The 22656-nt window shown below is 37.0% G+C and overlaps 1 protein-coding gene across 10 annotated transcripts in view; it reads right to left on the bottom strand.

Annotated features, from left to right (window-relative positions):
* The window catches only part of STXBP5L (syntaxin binding protein 5L), a 182036-nt gene that overhangs the window by 65315 nt on the left and 94065 nt on the right, over nucleotides 1-22656 (bottom strand). For all 10 annotated transcript variants that reach the window (XM_054004639.1, XM_054004679.1, XM_054004655.1 and 7 more), the window contains exons 6-11: nucleotides 16153-16216; nucleotides 9362-9445; nucleotides 4488-4611; nucleotides 2880-2958; nucleotides 2551-2705; nucleotides 888-960 (exon numbers count right to left, since the gene is read on the bottom strand). In XM_054004639.1, the coding sequence (XP_053860614.1) occupies nucleotides 888-960; nucleotides 2551-2705; nucleotides 2880-2958; nucleotides 4488-4611; nucleotides 9362-9445; nucleotides 16153-16216 (579 nt within the window). The remainder of the gene's footprint in view (nucleotides 1-887; nucleotides 961-2550; nucleotides 2706-2879; nucleotides 2959-4487; nucleotides 4612-9361; nucleotides 9446-16152; nucleotides 16217-22656) is intronic.

Here is a 22656-nt window from a genome sequence, read left to right as displayed (position 1 = left end):
GATATATACCATGAGCTACAAACTACTTTTACAATTGTGGATTTTATATTGAACATCTTAGCTTATTGAGTTGGTAGACTTCTGATTATACAATGAAAAATTGCAATAGCAGATCTCAGTTTATTTCTCGCTTCCGTCAGTTTGAACAGCCTGATAAGGAGGAAAACCTCGCTTTTCGCACATTAGACAATGCCATTCACAATTAAAAAATATAGGAAACTGGGTTCTGATTTCAGTTATGTCCATTTTACACTTCTGAGATGATCTGAATTATTCTTTAAAGTAAGTGAGATCTGAATATGATTCACTTAACATTTTTTGATATTTTTTTTTTGACAGCAAAATCTGTTCCTTGTTACACCAGTGTGAATGTGGATGTCCATTATTGGTAGTGTTGGAGGCAGAACAAAAGAAATAACTGGATTATGCTTTACATGATGTAGAGTTCCTCTTTGATAGGAACATTGATTCTGATATGAAAAAACTATTTGTCATTTAAACCAGCAACTGGATCATGAAGTAATTCTGTAAATCCATATAAAACAATGCCATTAAGATTCTGAGGCTAGACATGCATAAAAGTAGTTGCTGAATCTTATTTCCAAATTACATATGTGTTCAAATATTATTTAACTTTGGTGTTGAATGAATGTTTGAAGGCTGTGCTGAAGGGACTGCAGATTTAGATTTATTCCAAAGTTTAAGAACAAATATTATCCTAAGTTCCTCTTCGTTAGATGAACTTAGCTCCTAAAGTGGAAGTAAATATTTAGCAGGAGTTATTTCCAAGAGTGAATGATTTTGGATAGTTAAATGATTTTGAATTTTATGGTAATTTACTGGACAGTTAAACACACAAATAACTTCATATAAAACTTTATACTTACTTGCTTTGTGTCAGGTCAACGACAATGAGATCTTTTTCCAAAAGCACAACTACAGCATAGGGTTCTTGAAATTCTGTAAGCAAGGGATCGAGTATAAAAGACATGGAGTTCTCCTACCAGCCATTTTAAGCAAGCAAGCAATATTTATGTTCTTTAAACGTTCACAGTGTATTAGAAGCTTTGAGGTATAAACCCTTGACATATGCACAAACCAGACATAGCTGGAAACTAGTGCCAGAGAGGAAGTAGGAAATTACTTTTGGACAGTACTGTTGATAAACATACAAAGCAGAAGAATTGGAGTATTATAGTCTGCCAGCATGATGCTATGTTGAAAGTAAAGAAGTAGAATATGAATAAGTTGTGTGCATCATTGCATTATTGAATCAAATTGTTATACAGAAAAAGTATTTTTGCTGTCCAAAAGTAATACTTCTACTGTGTACAACTGCTCTGCAGAAACAGATAGTGCAGAATACTTCATGATACACAATGCCCCCATTTCTGAGATGATTCAAGGAGAATATTCCCTAGGAATCCTGTAAGTCTGCTGTTTTCAATTCAGGTAATGACATGCCCCTTCCTCCCACACACCCTTTAGGGGATTATATGCTTTGGTTTTTTATACAATTCTCTTTTTATTTATCAAAACTAAAGAATTAAGATGACAAATAAATGCTTCCCTTGATGCATAGAGTATATTCATTTACATAATTTTTATCATTTACATTTTTAATTAAAAAATAGAAATGTGAAATTATGGCTTTCTTTTCAACAGCAGCAAATCATTCCAGCACGTGCAAGCTCAGAACAAACTGGTCAGATGGGTGATGCCAAAAGGAAGAGTATATGAGAGCAACTGATTCATCTTCCTTTCAGTCCTGCTATGAATGCACATTATTTGTTGCCTCTTTTTATACTTGGCTATGAATAACACAAGTTAAACCAAAATGTTTAAATATTGGTCTGTGAACAGGAGAGGATGCTAAAAAACCTAAATACTGGGAAGTATTTGACACAGTTAAATGGAGGCCCAAAGCAACTCTGATTACAGAAAATTAAATTTTTGCATGATATTGAAGTACATTTACACTTTACTAAGTGTTTTTAATGTGTATTTGTTTTACCTACATATATAAGATTTATTATACTTTTCTGCTTGAGGGCTGAAAATGCTGAAGTTAGTTCCTTTCTGACTTACAGCTTTTTTTTATTTACTTTCTGGAACTTACTGACAACATATTTCAGAACTTGGCAGCCCCACAGTATGCAGCAAACATAACACTTTTTAACAGTTCATTGCATGCTGAAGTGTAAGAACTTTTTTGCAGGTAAGTGATAGTTAAATTTTCATAATTTAGCGAGCTGTAAATGATGAAAATTTTCAGAAATAAAAGCACCTATCTTTGATTAATAGCAATGTTTTCTCACAGTAGCCCATGGGTTTTAATCCTATAAGTGGAGATTTATGCATGCTTTCTTGTCCACTCACTACTTGCTTCCTACATTTAGACTGCAAACAAGTTCCAGGTACTTCCAGTTATGTAGTTTTCCCGAGATGAAGACAAATATGAGGCTGGAACTCCCTGGGATGGGATTAATGTATGAGGAAAGATCACTTTGTCTATAGTTTCCATAATAGTATTTTTCCCAATAAACTCACCATTTGGATACGGGGTTTCACAAAGAGTTAAAAAATCAACTATAGGATGATCCATTTCAAGAACTGTAATTGCTTTCCCATGCATGATTGTTAAACTTGGTCTTCGACAAGGCTTATCATAGGACAATCCACCAGAAAATATCACAAATGGTTCACTGTATTAAAAAAAAAACAAGTGTAAGTCTACACAGTACATACAAGTTTATGTTATACGTTTAGTATCTGCAGATACTAATAAATAGGTTTGTAAAAAGAAAGCAGGAAAATATCCTAAAAGGACTTAAACTTGGGAATGTAATATTGAGTTAATTACGGAATTATAAACAAACCTGTTTTTACAGGTCTTGTACTCTACTTTAAGAATTGGTTTACAAGATTCAGGTTTTTTTCCATCTCTTTGAACTTTTCCTAAGGAAAGAAAGAACATGAAAACTATTAAAACATGAAATTGAATGTTCAAACTAAAACATATACATTGAAAGAACTGTATAAGAAACAAAAAAGGAACTTTAAAGCTACAAAAGATTAGAAGCATTAGCTCCTATTTCCATAAAATACGCATTTGTCTAAATTAATTACATTTATTGTCTTTGTGTTTTTACTGCCACATACATCTAAAGAACTACAGAACACACTTCAAAGACATCTATAAACCATGCAGATTTCTGAGTATGAAACTTCACTAATAATGAGTGAATCAGACTAATTAGGTGCTTTTTTTTTTCTGAAGACGTAATGACCATAACAGTTTAATTTTTTTCTAAGCCATTCTTAGATTGACTTAATTCCTGATGTTGACAAAACATTACCTGCTTTGGAGTGTAACTAGTTGAGTGATAAAATTAAATGAAGCATACAACTGAAATTCATTATTTCTTGGTTAATTATGGCTCAGTACTTTTTTCCAGTCAGAGAAAAGTCACTTAGTCACTTGCAATCTGAGAAAACAGCCATTTTGGGTTTGTTGCTTTGGAAAGCCTCTGTTGGCTTTTGACAACAGCCTGACTGGAGGATACAGTGTAGATGGATAAAGACTTTTCTCAGAGGTAAACAGTGCTATGATGGGAGATAAAGGACATAAGCTGTGGCATGGAAAATTCTGGTTAGATATTAACAAAATAATTTGTGCTACATGGGTCATTAAATACCAAAAGATATTGCCCAAAGAGGTTGTGCAATTTTTTGCTGGAAGTGTTCAAGTGCCCAATGTCCTGAGTTTACTCATCAAATCAGGCCTGTTTTGATCTGGTCATCTGACTGGCTGAGAGTTCCCTTCTGACATTGTAGAATTCTATGACTAAAAATGATAAAACAGAAGTAAATTAAGAAAATGCTAAATTCTTTTGGGGCTACTTAGATCTTGACTTCTCCTTCTTCCCTCTCTACTCAGACAGTTTTTTCAGTAAAGTAAATGTAAATGTATACATTTAAAATGGTGTCAGTAGTTTTAAATCTAGTTTGTAGGAAGCAATTTTATACAGAATCCTACACATAAAAATAAAGCCATCTCTAACTATGGCTCCTTTAAATTCTTCATTGCAGTTCTTTGGGAAGCCTTGTACCATCCCCATGACAAACACCACACTACCTTGTACAAAACACACTAACTTGTTGTGAAAATTGCACATAAAAGTACAAACTATGAAAGAAAGAAAGAGCCTGAGTGTCTCACAGACCAGCAGTCGACTCTTAAAAGGAAGTGGATATGACATTAGAGTAATATTAATCAGAAAGAGGTATTTATGACACCAATTACAATAAAAAGCTTGATCTAAGCTCCTAATTTTACAATAATTTGCAGCTACTTTGGAGATCAAAATATTTATGCAAGAAGCAACATCTGGGCTACAAAGAAAAATTAAAGAAACATACATATTAGCAAGCAGCATTGAGAACACTGTTGCTTCTTAGTTACACATTTTAACTATCAGAATTACCGTGTGGAATTGTGGTCTGGAATGGTCTGTTAGGGCTTTTCAGATTCCATAGGGTCAAGCTGCCATCAGAGTGACTACACATGAACTGTTTCCCTTCATGATGCCAAGCAACAGAATGAATAGCCTACAGAAATGAAAGAAGAACTTGAGACTGGAATGGAATATAGTGTTTACACTAGTGATAGTTTCATGTATGATTTCAGATTATATTTTTCTGATGGTATATCAACAGTTGGACAGTTGCTGTTTGTCTGAAGTCCATTACCATCACTTTTTAGCCACAGATGGCTGTAATCCACATTTCATCATAAAGGCTAATGTAACATGGTAATGATAAAAAGCCTGTACTGAATCAGGCCAAAATTGAAGGAAAAGGGTATTAAGGTAAAAGTGTAAGAACAAGGGCCATGAACAATGCAGTTGTAATATGTCTGATAGCTTTCCTTAGAAATATTTAATCTGGTAAATTTACAGGTAATTCTGTGTTAAAATCTTTACAGGTAACATACAACACACAGAGTCTTCCCCAGAGAAAGAAAAACACTGTTCTTAGATAATTTCCACAGGTACTCTCACATACTTAAGTTGTAGAGCAAGTCCACAGAAATCTGGAATGTTTAATGTCAAAACCAAAATACTAAAACATCCAGGGTGTTTCACTGATATAGAAAATTACCAAAACAATGATATAAGATAGTTTTGGAACAGATAGTGCATCAGAGAAGAGGAATATCACACTCCTTTGTGCATACAAGTACCACACGATGAATGTTACATATACCATTCTTAGTATTTTGTGCATAATTAGTGGAACTGACTTGAAAATATCCATTGTTACATCAAACTATCGGAAAGGATAATGGTGGAAGTCCTTCAATTTCCCTAGTATGTGCTGGAAACTAACAAAAGCCATATCCTGACAAAACATTCATTCCTTACCACAGTTCCTCACACACTCCTCACAGAAGCACAAACTCACAGAATTCTCCCCAGAATCCAAGTCCCTTCCTTTCACTGCTAAATAGCAAAAAACACAATATAATTTTATGTAAATGTAAATAAAAGATATCGATTTTTGAATGCAGCTTAATAAATTTCCAGGGTTTTTTTCAACCTAGGAAATGCTAAGGCCTTGCATGCACTTAAAATTGCATATAGACATTTATCTGATTTATTCAAATGACAACAACATGGCTGGGTGTTCATAAGTCAGCACTGCAGCTGTTCATATTAATTTTGTTTAAGTGCTGCTGGTCAGTATTTAAAACTCCCTGTTGGTTTTCCTCTTTTAATCATTATATTGATTGTTATGGTTGGTTACAGCTCATGGTCTGGAGAGAGTATCAAAAGAAATCAACCAAAGGGCCATGACCCTTTACCAAAGCTTTACTCAGCTCCTGGGGCTGGACAGCAGAGCCACATATGAGTTTGCATTAAGATGACCCAGGTGTTTTAACAGGAATCTGACACACCTTGTATATGAATGCTTGATTAACACACTACTAAAACAGTTGTGCCAAAAAGGACACACAAAACAGAGCTGAAAAAAATTGAACTCTAGATATTTATTTTTTGGTGACATAATGGGTATCACCCAAACTTCTACCTTCCAGAGAGGGAGTTGGTACACAATTCCTATTAAATAACCAGAAGAAGCCAAACTATAACTGAAGTAACAAAAGAAAGATAACACAGAAGGATGGTTCATGCGGAGTCCAGTGTTGTTGCCCTCAGGTAGAATAACCTTAGTTCTGTGGGGAGCACTGCTTCACTTACACTGAAGGCATGTCTATCCTCATGCAAATTAATTCTGACATGAACTCATTCATGCTTGCTACCATGCCAAATTGGAATCTGGTTTTGATGTGTTGTCACCCTTAGAAACATTTCACATGGTTACAGTCACTGACTGTCTGAGCAGGAGCTAGCAACTAGCTAAAAAACAAACCAAGCTGCTTGTTAAACTGCCTCTCTGTGACCAGGTGCCACTGGCCAGCATCAACCTCCTGTGGAGGGGAGCTGAGGTGGGATGATCCTGGCACAGACAGCTGGCATAGCAGCAACTCAAACTGACCTGTTAGACTTTGCCACAAAATGGGCAAGAAAAACAGAAATGCTTTTGGAGGTCTCAGCTGCAAGTTACGAGTAATTCTGAAAGATGGTCCTGAACAAATCTTGAATTTTCTCTCTGCTAGATTATGTCTAGCATTCATATCCACTTCTTTAGCATCCACACACAAAAGGAGCAGTTATTTGCTTAGAACAGGAGTTCCTTATGGTGGGTGGCTCATGTGAATGTTCACATAGTGTATGCACATAAAGCATCTCACTCCAGATTAGGTATGTTCCTCCTTCTGCAATACCCACAGTGGTTGCATACACATTCCATCTTCTCTCACACTCAGCATGTACTAAAATTAAGCATGCCAAACACCATTTCAGTTCCTTCCCAATCACAAATCTTCTCCACAGAGGGTCTTTAGTACCACATCTAACCATATTTTGGACATGAGCAATGCTTGTCTCATCTTACTGTTTGAATGCTAAAAAATTGTGTTCGTAGTACTGCAGGACCATTACAGCAAGGGTCACATCCAATTTGATACTTCTACAGTGGCATGGTGCTAGACAAAAACAGGGAGTTGCCATTTGGCAAATGCCTCTGAGAACTCTGCAGCTTCATTTTGGGGATGCGTTCCAGTGAAAGATGACAACTGCTTCAGACAGCTCTGAATAGGGGTTGATGCAAACTTCTAAATCCACCCAAAATGGCTGGATTTTGGGTTTGCTAACTATCAGTAACAACTTGATAACAATTTGAAAGCTCTGTCTTGTTTATGTGTTGTCTTTTCATACCACTTGATGGAAATAAAACTTTTGCAGGAAATTATAAAAGAGCTTGGAAGGAAAGCCTTTTATAGAAGGCATTGTGTAGGAGCCTTGTTTGGAAGGGCCTCAATGTCTCATGCATATCACCAGTGAGAAGATGAAAATCATAATGATAGTAATAAAACTGAGGGTGAATTAATTTAAATCAGAACTCATGCAAAGAGGCACTTTGGTACTTAATCAAGATACAGAACACTTACAGGAATTTATCTGAGACTTCACAGATACCCTGCAACTGGAACTGTTCTGGCCCAGTCCCAGAAAAATACTGAGAGACTAGTCAGGCATCGTGGGGCACAGAGGCCTTCCATCAGTCCAGATAGCATGGTGAAGGGGAGCAGGAACAATGACTTCTGGATTGTGATCTTTGGTGGCCAACCCGTAAGATGAGGCTTACGCTTGATAATTTGTGTTGCTGCTAAATACCAAATAGCACATGCCAAACTAGTAATTTTTGACTCACAGAACCTATGTAACCAGGATTTAAAAAGGAACCCTTTTTAGTGGCTCCCTAAGGGTAGTGGCTTCCCTAAAGGAATTCTAGCAGGTCTGGAACATTATGAACATGGAGCCTGAAAGTCTGGAATAAAATAAAATGGCTAGTCACACAGTCCTTTAAAAAACAAAATAAGAATCTTGCAATTATTTCAGTATATAAGAAGCTAGCACAAGTTGAACAAAGTGGAGTAATGACACTGTAAATAACCACTGAGGAGGAAAGCATGGGACTGATTAAAAGGCAAAAAAAAGTTCCTGAGAACAGTATTGAAAAATGTGGAACAACTGAATTCTAAATTGTATGAGGAATTTTCAACATCCATCCACTCTGCCTCAAAATGAAAAAAAAAGGGGGAACCAGCATTAACATCCTGCTTATGTAGTTTCATTCTGAGTACAAGAGAGGACAGTGAGTGAACAGACATCCCCACCCCCACCCTTCCTGAAGAGAAGGAAGGGTGTAAAAGGAAGAAGTTGTTCAGCCTTAAGTAATAGAAGGGGTGCAATTCCACAAGTGTTTGCACAAGCAGACTGTCACTGAGAGATAATTCAGTGGGCATGTCTTGAGGCTTAAGTGCTGGCCTGTTCAAACTTGTCCTTTGAAACATTTGCTATGTTGATGCTCAGAAACTTAACTTGAAACTCAGAGTAGCTTTAATGTGTCTCTGACAGCAGGTCTGAAAGAATGCAGGATCCACATGTATTCAGATTGCTTTTTAGAGGGGGAATAAATGTGTATACACTCCTTATACATAGCAAAATGACAAGATGAAGAAGGAAAGAGAACTACAGGAAACCAATTACTGCTAGGATCACTTTAAAGAAAATGTCCTTTTCTACCTTCAGCTGTAGTTGCATTCATGTTCATCCATGGTGAACTTCAGAGGACTGTCAGAACAAAGAATATTTTTTCCTAGGGCTAGTGCTAAAATCATAATAACTAGGAGTATATCTATTTCTCAAGCAGCTTGATTATTGATACAAGAACTGCATCTGTGGTTAACACAGGCTGCTTACAAATGACAAGAGACAACTGTGTGATAACTATGACAATATAATTTTGAAAACTGTTTAATCAGATCTTAAGTACTAGGCAATATCAACAGCTGTACAAGGCAATTCATCTTCCAATATAATGAATGTTCTAGATATACCCAGTAGAGATTATTATGTAATTGCTATTGTAGCTATATCTCAGGTCAGCTCATTGCTAGACTCTGTTCAACTGAGGATCCCCACAGAGAAGTTGATGAACTTGTCAGGATCAAGGGGAGGACATTCTGTGTCACAGTACACTCATGAGAGCCTAAAGCATCAGAACTAGAGATTTCAGACTTTGATTTCTATTGTCAGTAACTTGCCCAAAAGCATAGCACAAACAGTATTTCCAGAACCAGCATTGCCTTTAGATAAACATCCACCTGCTTGGTAAGACATATGGCAAACTGCTGAATAATGGCTTTGCTGAATTAATGGAAATTGCTTACCTCATCATAATAAGCTCTCAGATCAGCTCTTTTAGATCGCAAGTCCCAGAACACGATGGTCCCATTTTCATAGCCTATCAACAGCTGGAGCAGGGACAAAAACCACAGTTACATTTTTTGGTTCAAAAGGTACATATAAATATTGAGTAATATAAAAAGAAATAACAAAGTGATGTGCAAGATTGTAATTTGCTCTACACATAATACCTTCTTTCAAATTATCTTTCAATATAAATTACTTCACATTGATGACAATTTAAGATCGGACATGTCAAAAAAAGGGCTTTATACACCTTTTTTTCCCTGGATGATTATGCACCTGGACAGTCTTCTCAATTGCATATCTGCTGAAAATCAAAGATTTTAGTATGTTCCTACCAGCTCTTACCTTCCCTGCTCCTTGTTGGAGAAAAAAATGTTTGACACCTAAGATACCACCTAAATAACTTCAAACCAAGAGAGTCACCAGATTAGACTTTCATTCAGTTACTTATATTCCTTTTATTTATGTTTGCTATTGCTTTAAAACATTCTGAAGAACTTCTCCAGTAGAGAAAAAATTGCTTGCTTTCCCAATAATTAAAAAAAAAAATTAACTGATATGTCAATTTTTGCTTCTTATAGCACTGGGATTTCATATCATCATGCACACCAGAGAAATACCAGCAAAGATTTCTGAAAAGATGAAAGAGGAGAAAAACAATAGTCAGGAGAAAAATAAGAATGAACACAATAATTTCTCCTTGTCTCCACTGAAAAGAAGTGAAATATTGATCTGGTACTGTACAGTTACTCTTCATTTGAACACAATTAATTTCAAATCTTATGGACAATATAAAGTCTAGCTTATTTAGGTATCCTGGAAACTGTTTCCCATAGAATCTGTCTTCTTAAGAATCTGTTCTGGACATGAAGACTGGAAATGGCTAAACTGGCAGACTCACATTTCTGTGATAGAATATTTCATACAACTGGCAATGATAATTGCAGTTATTCATCATGTGTAAACAGATATATCACAGAATGCAGACAAGGATTTACAGTTTCTATATAAAGAATTTGTGAAGAATAATGACAAGATAACGTCTCAGTTGGAGAAACCTTAACAGCATCTTTGCTATCACTCACTTTAGCTTGCATAAGTCCTAAAAATGAAATTTGGCTGGGCTGCTAAACAAAACATCACTTTCTTTCCAAGTATAACTGATACATCAATACTGCTACAAAAGAGCCTGGGAATACTCTCAGATCTACTGGATTTGGTTCTTTTTCTTGACAGAAGAATATTCCTTTTGTGGAATCTTCTAGCTAATCTGGAAACGATTTATGGTTAATATATTTAATACCTGAATATGAACAATATCTACTTATGCTCCTGAAGAATCTTTCTCCTGAAAAAAAATTCAAACCATCCTGGAAAAATTCGAGAATATTTAGCCATTTTTCTCTGGATGGCTCCACATGGGATTTTTGTGTCAGAGTCAGAAAGCATGCAGCTGACTGAATAGCTCTTGTGTCAGGATGCCATATGGTATTCTGGGATAATAGGCTGCCATTGAGAGAGTGAGCAAAGGAGGGTCTTACTGCAGCTGATTGCACTGTTGGTATAGCAATCCCAAATGGAAGCTATTTGTATATCCAGGAGTTAGTGACGCTCACAGCAGTTCTCTTGAGTAGGTGCAGGTCTGTGCTGTGTTGTGCTGCACACAGCACTTGGCTTCCAGGCCTGCATGGTGCTGCACATATTCCTTGGCCACAGGGTAAACTTAGCTGCTAATTCTAAAGGACCTTGTAGGCTTCTCCCACTTGATAAAGGTAAGGACAGCACCTCTGTGCCTTTATCTTAATGTAAGGCACTATGTCTCATGTGAACATCCTTTTGCTTGACAGTAGGAATGGATATGGAGCTTTAAAAAAAAAATCTTTTGGGATGTCCAAAGACCAAAATGCTGGCAAGAGCCTCTTCACAGAGGACAGTGCCATGTCCTTATTGGAGATCCATCCAATGCTACACAGCTTGGGGTTCCCACCCTCCTTTTTGCATTCACTGCAATAAATAGTATTTTAGTAATTTATGGAGTCTTGAGTGCCCATCTTACTGTCATCACAACAAGCACTTGCACCCGTGCATTACGGGTACCAAACCAGTCATATTCAGTTTGTATCTACCAATACTCTTTTCACCTCAGCTTTTGTACAAATATATTCAGAAAAGTGAAGGAATTGAAAAGCATTAAGTATGTGGCCCTGTTTCTTAATAAGCCTTTCTTCCCTCTCTTTTGCAAAGATATCATGCTCCAGGTAATTACTAAAAGGTTACATACCTTTTATTAGAGGCCATACTTCACCTGAACTATTGCTGAAATGCTTAATGCCCAACTGCACTAAAGAATTGCAAGTTATAAAGTGTGATTTCAGGGAACAAATTGAAAGGCAAAGAGTTTTGCTGCATAGCCAGGAATCTCTCTTTTTGTTCAGACAGTAGTCATGCTGCTCTAGTACTAACACTGTGGTACAGCACTGAAGTCACAATTCCAGCTTGAGTGAATGGGATTAGTCTCATTGCCAGGATATTTGGGATGCTTTGGATTCTGACCTGTCTGAACCATAGGAAACTCAAACATTCCCACTCCTCTCAGTCATAGTGATCACTTGGGAGATCTACAAGACAAACTCTATTTCTGTAATAGAAGTAAAAGCAAAATATCCATAAATGCAGTTGGAGAGGAAAACCCAGACAAAGAAAAACAGTATCTGTAAAAAGAGTCAAGGATGGAAAAAACTCCAAAGATTTATCTTGCCTTTTGTGGCACCTCATTTAATTACTCATGCTTAATTAGGTTACAAAAAAGCAGAACATGGGACAGAATTTGGAGAGAGAAGTCCTGGCAAGATCCTCCTTGTTTAGTGGAGTTGTTTCACATTTTGACTTAAATCATTCTTCATCAAATGCTTTTGATAATGGGAGAAAATTTCTTTTTTACAGTCAACTAATTACATTCTGGTACATGACAGCAAGCCCCTTCCTTGTCCTGGTAACACAAAACAGCTGGAGAAAAAATCCCAAACAAACAAGCCTGCCAAACAGGCTTGTTGTTTTAGGTATTATTAGATCTCAGAACTCAGACTCAGAGATAGGAAGTTTAGCCCACCAGCTAATTGTAAATAACATTAAACCTTTTCCTATTAAGCTTTCTCTGTTTGCTGGGAAACTGCAGATTGTTGCAGTTAATGTCTTTTCCTTTGTCAGCAAGAAAAGTCATGTTTGCAACAGATCTGCCACTTATAAATGTCTATGCCCTCCAATCTGTCCCGAATGTACACTTATTAATTGATTTGGCAGACACAGTTATATTTCATTAACTTAATCACTTGGTCCCGAATTGTTCTTCAGTGACACATTAAATGCCTAAATTCTCTTTGATGTTTGTCTTCCAGCCACAGCTTTTTAGATTCATAAAAGAGACTTGTCTCCAAAGCCTGCCTGGATAGTTTGCCTGGAGGCCACTCTGGAAATTTCTGAATGGCAGAAGTCATCTTGAGTTGCATTCACTCTTTTGGCACAAGGAACCCCATCACCAGTCCATGAAATATACTGGAACTTTTAGGAATTCAAAGGATCTTAATGAAAAAGGTGAAGATACTGCCAGTGCACAAACTTCCCTGGTTTTCAAATGGAGCTCTTATGATTGTACTAGATTTTGACTATGTTTTAGGACTCTAAACCACTCAGTGTTCATAGGAGAAATACTTATTTACTTCAGCAAAACACTCCCAGGTATGTAAACAACTTCGTAATACCCCAGAGAAGGCTATACCACTGGACTCTTGGAAGAGTGCTTGCAGAGTAGTACTCTTGAAAAGTACAGGAACATCTGCATTTTGAGTAATGATTATGACAGGTTCGTATCTACTATTTAATTCCTGAAACACATGCAAAGAACACTTCTATCTGCTGCCTATCATGATGTGATGTGTGGAATCTGATTCTGCCACCAATACATTTTGGTTGTCTTTGGTTAGCTTTGAGCTGTGGAGATTAGCAAAGTATGTGGAACTATCATCAAACCGCTCTTTTATCTAAGAATAACTCTTCTAAATTAAATAATAGTCTACCTATGACAGTATCTTGTACTGAAATGGCCAAGAGCAAATACCAAGTAATATGGGAAGAAGACAAATATTTGTAACATTCTCACATGTTCTCTCAGTCCAAGTAATTTTCTCATTCAACTAGAGCCACCTCCTCAACTATACATGGCTCTGTTTAACCTCACCTTTAAGAACCTTTTAGGAGAATTCAGCAAATCTCATCAGTGACACTCACATGGATTTCTTTTGTGTTAACTTTTCTAGTCTTCCTTGTGATCAGTACATTTTCAGCACATACAATAGCGTTTGGAAAAAGTTTCATAGGTTCTACCCATTGCACATTTGAAGAAGTACTTAATTAGCTTGTTTGGAATCTGACCAGACAGCTTTATTTGGTATCCTTTTAGTTTTTGTATTGAAAGACACTATGAGATCTTTCCATCCTCTTAATATCAACTGTGATTTTCAAACTTGGAATCACAGTTAGGTCTTTTCCATAGTGAATTTTCCTGTCTCACTGAGTTGTCTCTCATATAGAAAACTCAGTTCCTTCTCTGAATTTCTTTTAGCATTATGTTCATTTTAGACACAGAAGGACAAGTATTATACTCAGTAATCAGCAGGCAGGTCAACAATGCATTTCTTTAATAGCTTTGTTTTGTTCTCTATTCTTCTCTGCATAATGCCTAATTTTGATTTTCTTTATTATTCACTACTGAGCATTGAGCTGACTGACATTTCCACTGAACTATCAATCATCACTCAAAGCTCTTGATACCAAACAGGAATCATCAGCTCACACCCATTGTTTTATATGTAAAGTCAGAAATATTTTGCCCTACATATATCACTTGTCATCATTTACACTGACTATACTTAAAAATACAGTATTTAACCTGCCATTTTACTGTTGAGTTTCTCAGCCTCCTGAAGTCCAGCAAACCAGGTGACATCACTGCTTACTCTGTTTTCTAGGCTATATATGACCATGTTGAACAGTAAAAGTCCCAGGAGCTGCCTTTTCCCCCATTTTTACCTCGCTCTGAATAATGATTGATTTAATCTGCATTCTTCAACTAAAGTTTAATGAGACTAAGCTGAAAAATGTAGTTTAATTTATTTCTCCACTGTTGATTTTTTTTTAATTTAGAATTGTCTATTGATTTAATGCTTGGATCGTCTCTTACAGCTGTGTACCTTTTACTGATATCTTCCTGTAAACACCATCAATTCTACATTCTGCAAAACTGCAAGAATTTTGTTAGTACCAATTCATTCTTTACACCACTCCCAACCTATCAATGATATAAAGAGCTGCATTGAGATGGTTTTAGTATACCTTACATTTTCTACTCCTTCTCCTCATAAATTTTCAATGTTTGTTTTTCATAGGCATTTGTCTGAATTTGCTGTTGTTCTTCGAATGCTAGTACTTCATCAGTGCCCAGATGTCTCCTATGTGCCCTCTGAGCAACAAGCACTTGTATTCCCAAGCCAGTTCTCTTTTAACTCTCTTGCCTGGGTCCTTTTCATCTTCTCCCTTTATGCTGAAAAATATTCTTAGGTTTCTGTTTGTACACAGTGCATGGCACTTCTGTAAAAAATCTTCACTGACAAGACCATTTTATTTAGTACCCCTTTTTCCTACACTGCCTTAGGTAACTCAGCAGCAGCTTCTGTTGTGGCCAACAAACAAGAATGATGCCTCATTAATAAACCTTTATTCTCACCAGGTATTCTGCCAGAGATAGTTAAACTGCATTTCTTGATGGCTTCTTGTTTGAGGCTGCAACACTACACTTCAATATGTTGAATTACTTTATCTGATAGTATTCTAAATTGCTTGACCTATTGTGATTCTTCCAGAAAGGCTTAGAGATGCCATCGAAGTTGTTGCAGGGTTGGTTCACAAGTGCACCGTTTGTGCGTAGCTCACCTCACAATATGGGTAAATCCAAGGAAAAGTGACGCAAATGAAAATCACATGTAGCCATCAGAGCTTTTCTAGGTACCCATAATTTCAGCATAATATCCCCCATATCAGTCTCAGAGATTTAAACTGCTGCTAGTTTCTAACAACTATTCGCTGTTATGTGAGGCACGCTGTCAAACATATACACCATTTGGAAGATGCAGTACTTTATAAATACACACTGAAATGCAATCACAAAAAATGATCAAAACCAATAAGAGAGTTAAATACCCTTTCCACACAGGCAAAATGCTCAGTAGCAACACATTAAAAAAAACCAAAACAAAACAAACTATAATAGAACCAGAATTCTGTCAACCATATTTCATCTTTGAAAAGCTGCCATACAAATAAAGCCAACTCTGATTCTGCCTCCTGGTGGTATCAGTGACAACCCTAACGCCTTCATAAGCGTGTGTTTATCCAAGTACCGAAGTCATGATACAGTTTTTAGTCAAACCTTACTTATACAAAGTCAAGCTTTTGTAAACAGGAACAATTTAGATGGCTATACATTTCAAAGTAGAGTATGCTGTCTGCATCACAAATGTTTACTCATTAAATTTGTACAAAGATCATTTTTTCCTTAAGAACAGTAAAATAAAGTGACTTGCAAACTTAGAAAGAAAGCAGATAACAAAATCAGTGAGTAAGCAAAAGGAAAGAGTAGCAAGGCAAATAAAGGCTATGAAATACTGCAAAATTTTATACCATTGGTTGTACTCACTTTTCCTTCGTCTCTTGGGCTGTCGCTTAAATGTACAACTGGGCCAGGGTGAGTCTTGGTGGATCTGCAAGACAAAAAACAATTAAAATCTGTGAATGTTTTTTGTTGTAAGAAGAGCTAGATACCTCAGCTTCTAGGTGTGCTAACATGTACCTCCAATCGTTTAAAAATAATTGTGAAAAGCCTAACAGGGTAAGGTAAAGTTATAGGTATCTTTAAACATTCTCCTCTATTTAGTTTTTGCCATTAAAGACAAAGATTCTCTTTTCTTAATGAATCCTTCCTTCATTTCTTTTTTTAATCTCACTATTCTTCCTATTACAGTAATTTTCCCCTCTCTCATTCTTACGGCTTTTTTGCCTTTTCTATTCTCTACTTCATCTCTTTCTGACTCTCTCTCCTTACTTGTTCCATTTGAAGGGCAATTTGCCAAGGATTTACAAAGTCTTTCTTCACTGTATTCATTTCAGATACTGATAGCATGACTCACCAAGTTCCAGTGCCACTAAAGAAAGGGTTTCAGTAACCTCACCTACACTGCCCTGTCAGGAAGGGTTTTAGCATTACTGCAGCAGGGTTTCAGAAATGGAGCAACTTGCCTCTGTCTGAACTGTAAAGCCTTATCTCATCTTCAGACCAACTAACACAGTTACACCCACAATGTATGTTCGGCGGGGTTCCTCAGCCACAACACCCATCCTATGAGTCTTTGTGAACCTATATAGAAATGAATTACTATCCTTGACATTGCCTCCCTTTTTGCAACATGTATCAACCACATCATATGCAACTTAGTATTGAGTTGTTAATGTCCAGCACCTGACAGAAAATGCAAATCATAGGAAACTGATTGGACAGATGGAGATTTTTCATCTATCATCTTTTTTGACCTGACCTTCAGGCCCTGGCAGTCATAAAGACCAAGAAGACAAGCACCAGTCCACACTGACTGCCTGCACAGAGAAGGACCTCTCTCCCATCTAGGTTCTGGGGTCAGAGTACATGTCCCTTGGAGTTCAGCTTAAGATCTGAACTTGCATGACTGGTCTTGGTTCACCAAAGTTCATTAGGAAAAAAATATGGCAGAGATTGGCAGAGTCCATAAAGTGAAGAATTTTTCTGAAACCATATGTAAAATGACCTAGGCTCCAAGTTTTAAAACAATCTGCAAGAGAACTACAGAAACAAACCAAAACAAGCTTCTCCAGCCAAACTGCTCAAAGGATTTTTCTAAAATAATGGCCTCTTCCTTTGGCTGAATACTGCACTGTAGCAAAACTGGTTTCTGTTCCACAGGTCAGACTCCAAATCAAGACTGAAAGTGGTCATAAAAATTCTCAGACAACTCAAACATTAAGACACCGTGGACTGATCCATGGCCTCATAGGCTCCTCCTTCCCAGAACAGTATGCTCCAACACTCTTAAAAGCATGCATACTCTTCTCTGGCCTCTAAACTTTGCCCACATTATGTTTTAAATATTTTAAATATTTTGTCATGCACCAAAGCTGGGTCAAAGCATAGAAGCAAAGATCTAGTCTGATATTTATTTCTGAGCTGAGGACAATGAAAAATTACTCCAGACATCCTGAACATGCAGCATGTTATTCTCCTACACGAGGTCTCCATAAGCAAGGATTCTGCAAGAACATTTTGCAGCACATCCCATCACAGAAATGAGATCAGCAGGAAAGCAGAGGACAGACAATTTGTACAGTGACTTCTATACAACCTGTCTTTCATGGTGCCAGCAGCAAGCACCCGTTTGTCTTGAGACCTGGCACAAAACTATTTCTTAAAGAGATACAGACAGCAGATCTGGCTGTCATTGTTATACAAGCCAACTTACCAGAGAGGACCCCTCTGCCTGAGCTTCTCTTTCTGAGTAACTTGTACTGAAATAAAAATATCATTTACACAACAGAAGGCCTTGGAGCAGGCAGGATAGGTAGGCAGTGATAGGGAACTGGGGGGCGAAATGAGGTTGCTTGCAAGCAGTGCTTAGACCTACACACATCTTGTACATCTGTCCTGAGGGAGTGTATGTGACAGTCTGGGACATTCTAGGCTGTTTCAAGTGTTGTTTCTGACATAGATTCACCTGTCTGAACTGGTCAGAGTATTTTCACAGAAAGAACTAGGTCTGTTTGGAGTATAAGCTGCCTATGCAGTGATGTGCAAAGGAAGAAGGAGAACAAGAGGAAAAAACAAGAAGAGAAGACACAGAATAAGAATTTTCACTTTTTAGCCAGATAAGAACCACAGACAGATGATATAAGAGAGAGCAGAGGCAAGCAAACATTAGATATGTTTCCCCAGAAAGCTGGGGACAAACAAAATGGTAGCAGAAGCACATGGAGGTTGACAAAGCACAATGGGTTGGGCAGCTATCCTAGGTCATTGACCCAACCAGGATGCATGGTTGGATGCTTGGCCATTCCAGTCTTGGTACATGACCAGGAACATTGGCAAAATCATGACAAATGGAGGGAGAAAGGAAAAAAGCATACCATCTTTCTAAGGTAAAGATTGATTCCATTTCGTCAGCTCTTTGTACCCACTAATTTTAAAAGTCAGGAACAGTTTAGTTAAATCTGTGCAACCAGTTTCTTTGAAGGATACATATGACATTGCTTACCAAAGAATGTATCAATTTCTCTTTGGGTAGAAGAAAATTCTTACATGACCTGTCCTCTACTCTTTAGGCTAAGTATACTTTCATAGTCACACAAACTCATTGTTCCTCTCTAAATGGTATAAAACCCCTGTCTTTTTCTACCAGTCTTATTTTTATCTTATATTCCTGCAGGCTGTAGCCTCAAATTTCCATGCTAAAACCTCATCTGAAAGGGGAATCCTTCACTAATCAAATACATTTTCCAATCTCCTCAATTTCCCTCTTGAATTCATTGTAGTCAGGGGATCCTGGGATTTACTACACTGTATTAATATTGTAGGGTTTGGGTATTTTTTTTCCTAAGGCTCTTTTTGTTTCTTTTAGGAATATTGTAATTTAATTATTATGCACCTAGTTACTTCTTTAGTTTTGTTGAATAACAGCTTTAAATACACTATCAGCAAAGTTCATACCAAACACAGCAGTCTGTGCATTAAATGTATGAGATTTTATTTTTCCCTATCGTTTTTCCTCTATATTTGATATAATGCTCTTAGTATTCATATTACTTTACTTCTTGTTATTTTAATAATTTAGTTTTGTATAACACCTGGCTTGCTCTGGCTTCTTCCTTTTTCTTTCAGTTCTATTACATTTAAGACTGTCAGGTATGCCACTCCATCAAAAGACTCAACAAACCATTCTTTAGTTTTCACACATACATCATTGGTCTAGGAAAAATAAGGATTCAGGGGGAAGGGGCTTTAGTTTTTGTCTTTGTTTCTCATCATTCTACTCTGTTTTAACTGGCAATAAATTAAATTAATTTTTTCCAAGTCAAGTCTGGTTTCTCCATTGACAGTAGCTGGTAAGTGATCTTCCTGATTTTCTCTTTATTCATGAACTTTTCCATCTTATTTTCTTTCCCTGTCCTGTTGAGGACAGGGAGTGAGGGAGCAGTTGGGTGGAGGTTTCCCAACTAGCCAGGATCCAACCTCCACAATTTCCTTGATTGCTTAATGGAGGCCAGCTTTGTTTATACATAGGTAAGAGTAAGTAGAGAGTCTATTAAGTTTGGCAGTCATAACATGGCTTCTGTCAGGAAAGCAGAAAGGATCCTTTTCAAATAGTTGTATATATCTAATGTGCCATCACAGGTAAGATCGCACACAGTTGACAAGAGATGTTCCTGAAGCTTTTTGGAAGTGTAGAGCCTATTACCTGGCAGTCCTCCTACACTTCCTTTCCAGAGCTCCAAGAAACACTGCTTTTTTTATACACAGCAAGTGTTGTTATTGGACACGAAATGAGTATACAGAATAAGTTCAAAGAGAAAAAAAAGAGAAAGTTTTATTTGAACATCTGGTATTTATAGAATTCCAAAGGTGACCATGGATTGGAGGATGGAATTACCACCTCTCCAATCACACTGGTCAAACTAACAGTCCATCAATGCTCTCTTCTTACAAAGAAGAATGTAAACCAATTATTATTTACATGAACAGTGCGTGAGAACTCTAGTAGAAGTATGTAAACACTATCAGAAGGCTAAAGAAGTTTTATGAGAACTTTAAAACTTTCAAAATACCTATAAAAGAAAACTTAACACTTTTAAAAATCAGGGCAACAAGTAAGTAAAGTATTTGCATCAAAACTGATTCCTCTTTCGACTACATAAGGAGGAATATTCACAAGATGCAGCAAGCATAAAGTTTGGTGTTTGGTTTTGGATGAACATGCACAGTCCCATCTTGGGGGAGATGTTTGTGGGAGGATGAAGTGACACAAAATAATCCCAGTTCAGGTGGAGCAAGGAAGAAAGCATTGCTGTGTGTGAAAGCATTGCAACTTCCACAATTCTGCAAGACCTTTTGCTTATTGCTCTGAGCCTGCCCGATGGCTGGATACAGAAGGAGTGACACAATAAATCTTCTCTGGTTTGCTTCTCCTGAAGTGATGCTATCTCCCTTTGGGCACAGGGCTGTGGCGAGGAACACAAACCTTGTCCTTTGTGCCACACTAAGACCAGGAACTGTCTGCCAAAGGCAGATCAGTGCCTCACTTCTTGCATCTCCTCGTCTCCTCAAGGAAGGTATGTATAAATAGAAATAACAACAATATCTTTTTGAACCCTAGGGAAATGTTGCTTGTAAAAGAAAAGCAAGGCATTAGGCTGTACAGTCAATTTCTCTTGAGGATAGACAACATGACTGCACTACATGCAGGATTAAACAAAGCAATTATTTAGTTAACTATATTATATCAATAACATTATTTTATAGAACCCATGAAACACAATCAGAGCTACAGATACCATAATTACTGCTTTCATACAGTAAATTATACTGCAAGGGGAAATGTCTACACACGAACTCCATTTTGCCTCAAGTTGTTTTTGTATACATAAAATGTTCTGTTTCCCCTCATTGCTATTACAGTAAAGTTGTCAAGAAGGTCGGAGGGTTGGACATTGTCATTGTGGAACTGCCTACAAGATAAAAAAACCCCACCATTGAATTATATTAAATGCAAAAGCAGAGATCCAACAGCTCCTGGAAAGAAGAAAGAGGTGCTGGAAAACCAACCAGATTTGAAGCTATTGTGAATAAAGCACTCTACTGTTGATGAAAGATACTTGTGTATAGGCATTCCTTCAGCTGGCTTTGGGGAGCTGCATAAAAACTAACTAGATCCTATTCCCTGAGAAAGGGAAAAATAAAGAAGAATCAGCAGGTGAAAATAAGGCGTAAGTGAAATAGTTGAGCAGGGAATTTTTCATTTCCAAATAGCAGTCAGAGTACAGCTGAGAATGACTGAGAAAATAAAAGCTCTGAAAAGACACAAAAAGGATAAAACACAAATCCAAGTCAATACTCAGCAGAAAGAAAAAAGAAAAAAAGAAGGTCAAGTCTAAAAACTATCAGCAAGGATTTGCAGTAAAAAAAATTCTGAAATGAAAGGTAGCTTCAACAGAGCAAGAAAAAATATGAGCTAATGATACAAAACTTTGCAACATTTCATAGTCTTCGTTGACCTTTAAGCACAAAAAAACAGACTGCAGAATTGAAAAATTGAACCAAAGATTCCCATGACAGCTGTGAAGAACTAAACTAGGCATTTGCTAAGAAGACATTGATACTTTGAGTTGTTCTGCACTTCATCAGAAGTTGTTCCTGACAGCAGCAGGTATTAATTTACTTGGTGTATATTCATTTGGGGAAATGAGAGAGTGGTTATGCTGTAAGACATGTCTCTTACTCAGAAGAACTGGACTGAAATTAAGACAGCAGTCACTTTAAAACAGGCTTCAAAAATTTTTAAGGATGGAAGCTTTTATTTGATTATTTTATCCTAAAATTAGAAAGCTCAAAAAGAAGTCTTCGGCAATGTTACAATCTGGACCCAGCAAAATGTGGAAAATACATAGATGATGTAGTCCTCAATCATCCTGGAATGTTTTATGCACTCTAAGAAATCAAGTGACTTAAATACTGTCATAAGGACTTCAAATGCCAAGACAATCTTTAAAGCAGGTAAAAGTATGCTGTGACAAAATAGAATCAAATCAAAACCAATTTCCTTTTGAAAGAAAAAATAGCCTGCACAATTGGAGAAGTACTGTAATGATTTCTGAGAAGGATAAAAATCTGATGTTAGAAAGTGATAGAAGCAGTTAGGAGAGGGGAAAAAGAAAGAAAACATCCATATTCATTGTTATGAAGTTGACTGAATGTGGCAGTGCTGGAAAAAACACGTGCACAGACAAACACTTCTTCAGTGTCAGAAATCGGACATCATCCCCAATTCTGCCTTCCATAAAGGTGCAGTGCTGCAGGGAATTTAAGACCCTCTTTTCATTGGTAGAGCCATAGAGAAATTTAAGATAA

The sequence above is a fragment of the Vidua macroura genome, chromosome 2, assembly GCF_024509145.1.
Source record: "Vidua macroura isolate BioBank_ID:100142 chromosome 2, ASM2450914v1, whole genome shotgun sequence".
NCBI classification, from domain to species: domain Eukaryota; kingdom Metazoa; phylum Chordata; class Aves; order Passeriformes; family Viduidae; genus Vidua; species Vidua macroura.
Note: the sequence above shows the minus strand (reverse complement) of the source record. Positions and strands in the feature narration are given on the sequence as shown.